This window comes from Haliotis rubra, unplaced genomic scaffold, assembly GCF_003918875.1.
Source record: "Haliotis rubra isolate DU_JTF1 unplaced genomic scaffold, ASM391887v1 Scf349, whole genome shotgun sequence".
NCBI lineage: Eukaryota > Metazoa > Mollusca > Gastropoda > Lepetellida > Haliotidae > Haliotis > Haliotis rubra.
Genome location: NW_025767023.1, coordinates 1,079,736 through 1,084,921, shown reverse-complemented (window position 1 = coordinate 1,084,921; position 5,186 = coordinate 1,079,736). Strand labels below are relative to the sequence as shown.

The 5,186-nt window shown below is 43.7% G+C and overlaps 1 protein-coding gene across 1 annotated transcript; it reads right to left on the bottom strand.

Moving 5' to 3' along the window:
- Window positions 1-1,735, bottom strand: LOC124284941 (melatonin-related receptor-like). Its single transcript, XM_046721074.1, has 2 exons — window positions 1,498-1,735; window positions 1-731 (listed from the first exon to the last, which is right to left on the bottom strand). The coding sequence occupies exons 1-2, from the start codon at window positions 1,733-1,735 to the stop codon at window positions 1-3; spliced, it is 969 nt and encodes a 322-aa protein (XP_046577030.1).
- Between the last annotated feature and the right edge of the window lie 3,451 nt (window positions 1,736-5,186).

The window sequence follows — 5,186 nt, the reverse complement described above, 5'->3', positions numbered from 1 at the left end:
TTACATCTCCGTTGTGATCGTTGCAATTGACTGGTTGTTTAGTACTTGGCGGGACTTCCCCAGAACCAACGCCTTCACTGCGTTTCTGAATCGTTTGTTGGTGCCGTAAAAGACGAAGAAGTTGAGCGAAGGATGTATGTGGGCGAACGTCGACAACAAGATGCTGACGTTGGTGTTGACACCGCCGTGCCTGTCCAACAGAAACAGTAAGGAAATAGGAAACCAGCAGATGACAAAGACGGAGAAGATGGTGAAGGCGGTTTTGGCCAACTGGACGGAATCACCCTGTTTCTTGCGTCTCCTGTTTCCCTTCGTGACGGCGACGATCCGACGTCGTGACTTCGCAACGCGATGATACAGATTTCCGTACGACAGCAACGTCGCCAACATCGGCGTCCATAAACACACGACGACGAAGAACACCATGAACCTTCCTGTACTCGGACTCTGGACAAGGAGGCACATGTGGGTCTTGTGGTTGAAGCCGTGACGTCCAAATCCGAAAAACGTCATCGAGACGACGGTCAACGCCCAACCGTAGATGCACGTTAAGATGATACTCTGGACCCTCTTACCGTCGAAGCCGTGACTGTGACACACGATAAGGTAGCGGTTGACGCCGATGGTTGCTATGGTGAGAAGAGAGACGACGCAGGAGACGGTGCAGATGGTGCCGATGATGACGCAGAGAGGCTGAAGAGGGGAGAAGAATTTCCACCCTAGAGTCTTTGCTGAAACGATAGGATATAATGAAAAAGACGTATTTTCGATGTGTTTGACCAACTGTTGCTTTTAACTAAATTCTTTATCTGTAAATATTTATCTATAAGTTTTGAAAACAAACCTAAATTTCAATCACTACAAACATTATTTCAACAACAGGTATAATATTGAAAGAAATATTGCTTATAGCAAAAGCCAACAAGTTAAGTTCTATACAAAATTACGTTGGGTGTGAACATGTGGATTCTGCTGTTTTTATGTTTTTATGTACATATTTTAAAATCAGGATGCAACATAATATTGATTTAATCATTATCATTATATGATACATTTAATTGTGAACAGTTTTTCAGTTCAGGTGATTTTGATAATGCAAATGTATTGTCATGTACATGCTATCGTTTCATCCAAGAGTGCTGATCGTTTTGACGCGCCGCCAAGAAATGTGTCATTGTTTACCATAGACAATGAGACTTAATGTCAATGGTTAAGCAACTTTTATTAAATCATTTCTGAGCAAATCTTAGCCTCTCTCCTTTAAATTCCTTTGAAGTGTGTTTGGAATTCCTTGGGTTGCTATTTCATCAAATTAATATAAAATCTAGAATATTTGACACAAAAATACCAGCTATCAATATGAATACAGTCGATACGAGGTATCATATAGTATTTCATACTCGTACCTCCACGATAAATAATACAATAACTGAAATTTCGAATGGAATAAATTATAATTACATGCACACAAAAGAAAAATATTAAACGGCTTCTTACCTATAATACTCATCGGATCTGCTATGGCTGTAACAAACATATCCGAAAGCAAAAGGTTGGCGAACAGTACTATTTCCGCTGACTGGAACGGCCTGTATTTGACCAACGTCACCAGCGTCGTGACGTTTCCTGTAGTGCCGACAACACCGGCAACACCAAACACAACACACGAGAATATGAGTACCCCTGTTACAGTACCAGACGTGGTGACAGGCGCGTTGTCCGTGACGTTCATCATGTTAATCTGAGGATAATCCGAGATTAACGCTCCAGCGGCGACGTTAAGTTCAAGGTCATTCAAACGTTGCAACTACGTTAACAGAACCATAATCACGAGAAAAAAACTGTTGAAAAGAAATATCGCCGATGATTAAATACGTTTCAGTCCAGCTCTTCCATCCATTTTTTAAAATAAACACTGAATTAAGACTGTTCAATAACAATCAATTTCTTCTTGTTTCTTCATCTACAGTTAGTTAACTGTTGAAAACCAGAAACCGCCGACTTAGACATTTTACCAAAATCCTCGCTCAGTTGGAATCGTAATGTGCTGGAAACACACCTTCCTCCCTGCTAACAAATTGCAGGGATGGATGTTAAAATCCGTGCCAGACAACTGACAATTACTAAGCCTCGATCAACGTGTGTTAAATTAATTCTGTCCACAACAAATCCGTATGTGTAAGCAAGGCAGGGAATACTCGCAATGTACAAGCGATATACGAGTGCAAAGAGCAATTGCGGATTAAATGTTTTTCAGGACGTCAAAGTCACTATATCGATTGCTGTATCCCATATATAAACCGAACACTCTGGCTATAGAAATCGACGATCATGTTTGTTCCAGTAGATCATTGTCAAGGCTTTAACACCCAAAACACATTCCCGTAATTTCAACCGACTATTACTGTGCATAATCCCGCGATAATGATATACGCGATGGGGTGGAGATTTGTTTGGGAAGACTGTTAACAACTGTGTGTCAGGAAACTCTTATTTTGACGAGTTATAATCACGTCGTTTCATTAGCTAATTGGAACCAGAAATAACACAAAAAACGGTGAGATGACAGCCATTTACAATATACCACACGTCTATCGTTTCCTGGATAGGAACCGGATTTGTTGTGACGGTTGATGTGATAATATTTGAACTGAAATCGAATACTTTCTACCCCGAGTGCTCAGATAGTAATGTAAAGCTTTGTTGTTTTAACTTTTCGCTGTCCTTGGACAAAAATACTTGTCACCAACATATACTGATGGAAACAATTAACGGAACACCACATCATGGCAGTGTTCCTTTATTTATTCTCAGATTTCCTCCCACAGCGCTGTTCAAAGCTGGTGATGAAAACTGGAAAATATTAAAGGAACGCTTGAATTTTCACGATTTGATACTATATATAATGATACCTCTCACAGTCATTGCTGTACCTATACCTATATCTGTCGTTTACTGATATTTGATACCTCTCACTGTCATTGCTGTACCTATACCTATATCTGTCGTTTACTGATATTTGATACCTCTCACTGTCATTGCTGTACCTATACCTATACCTATATCTGTCGTTTACTGATATTTGATACCTCTCACTGTCATTGCTGTACCTATACCTGTACCTGATACCTATATCTGTCGTTTACTGATATTTGATACCTCTCACAGTCATTGCTGTACCTATACCTATATCTGTCGTTTACTGATATTTGATACCTCTCACAGTCATTGCTGTACCTATACCTGTACCTGATACCTATATCTGTCGTTTACTGATATTTGATACCTCTTTCTGTCATTTATTCCGATTTGATGCCTCTCTCCGTATCTTACTTCGGTTTGATATCTCTTCCGCTCCGATGTCGCTCCGTCGTTTATTCCTATATGATATCTCTATCCCTGTCATGTCAATTACATACTTATCTCTACCTTTCACTTGACGTTAAATATTAACTCACTCACTACCTTTCACTAAGATTATATTCTAATCTCTGTCTTTTCCTTTGAGTCGACATCTCTCTCCGAAGTTTTGCCCAAATTTGATGCCTCTCTCAGATGCTCAGTTTCTCCTCTCAAGTTCATGTATATATTTTCGTTTTAGTATTTAAATCCATGTTATATATTTTGGTATCACTTATATTATCACCATTACATCATCACGGTTTTGTTGTCGGGGGTATATGGAAACGCAATATTCTTCTGTTACTTTTAATTTTTATGGAAGGCGGATCCGTTAGCCACGTAGGGCCTGTGATACCCCGTCAACAAACACTGCAACACACAAGGCCCGACACAGCACAGCAACACAAGGGCCGACACAGCACAGCAACACACAAGGCCCGACAAAGTACAGATACACACAAGGCCCAACACAGCACAGCAACACACAAGGCCCGACAAAGTACAGATACACACAAGGCCCGACACAGCACAGCAACACACAAGGCCCAACACAGTACAGATACACACAAGGCCCGACAAAGTACAGATACACACAAGGCCCAACACAGCACAGCAACACACAAGGCCCGACAAAGTACGGATACATACAAGGCCCAACACAGCACAGCAACACACAAGGCCCGACAAAGTACAGATACACACAAGGCCCAACACAGCACAGCAACACACAAGGCCCGACATAGTACAGATACACACAAGGCCCAACACAGCACAGCAACACACAAGGCCCGACACAGCACAGCAACACACAAGGCCCGACACAGTACAGATACACACAAGGCCCGACACAGCACAGCAACACACAAGGCCCGACACAGCACAGCAACACACAAGGCCCAACACAGTACAGATACACACAAGGCCCGACACAGCACAGCAACACACAAGGCCCAACACAGCACAGCAACACACAAGGCCCGACACAACACAGCAACACACAAGGCCCGACACAACACAGCAACACACAAGGCCCGACACAGCACAGCAACACACAAGGCCCAACACAGTACAGATACACACAAGGCCCGACACAGCACAGCAACACACAAGGCCCAACACAGTCCAGATACACACAAGGCCCGACACAGCACAGCAACACACAAGGCCCAACACAGCACAGCAACACACAAGGCCCGACACAGCACAGCAACACACAAGGCCCGACACAGCACAGCAACACACAAGGCCCGACACAGCACAGCAACACACAAGGCCCGACACAGCACAGCAACACACAAGGCCAACACAGTACAGATACACACAAGGCCCGACACAGCACAGCAACACACAAGGCCCGACAAAGTACAGATACACACAAGGCCCAACACAGCACAGCAACACACAAGGCCCTACACAGCACAGCAACACACAAGGCCTGACATAACACAGCAACACACAAGCCCGACACAGCACAGCAACACACAAGGCCCAATACAGTACAGATACACACAAGGCCCGACACAACCAAGCAACACACAAGGCCCGACACAGCACAGCAACACACATGGCCTGACACAGCACAGCAACACACAAGGCCCAATACAGCACAGCAACACACAAGGCCCGACACAGCACAGCAACACACAAGGCCCGACACAGCACAGATACACACAAGGCCCGACAAAGTACAGATACACACAAGGCCCGACACAGAACAGCAACAGACAAGGCCCGACAAAGTACAGATACACACAAGGCCCGACACAGCACAGCAACACACAAGG

Excerpts from the sequence above, each read along its gene's own strand:
- LOC124284941 (XM_046721074.1), bottom strand. The coding sequence starts at position 1,735 with ATGATGAACGTCACGGACAACGCGCCTGTCACCACGTCTGGTACTGTA. Across the intron at positions 732-1,497 it reads AGATCCGATGAGTATTATAG|CAAAGACTCTAGGGTGGAAA; the intron begins GTAAGAAGCCGT and ends CTATCGTTTCAG.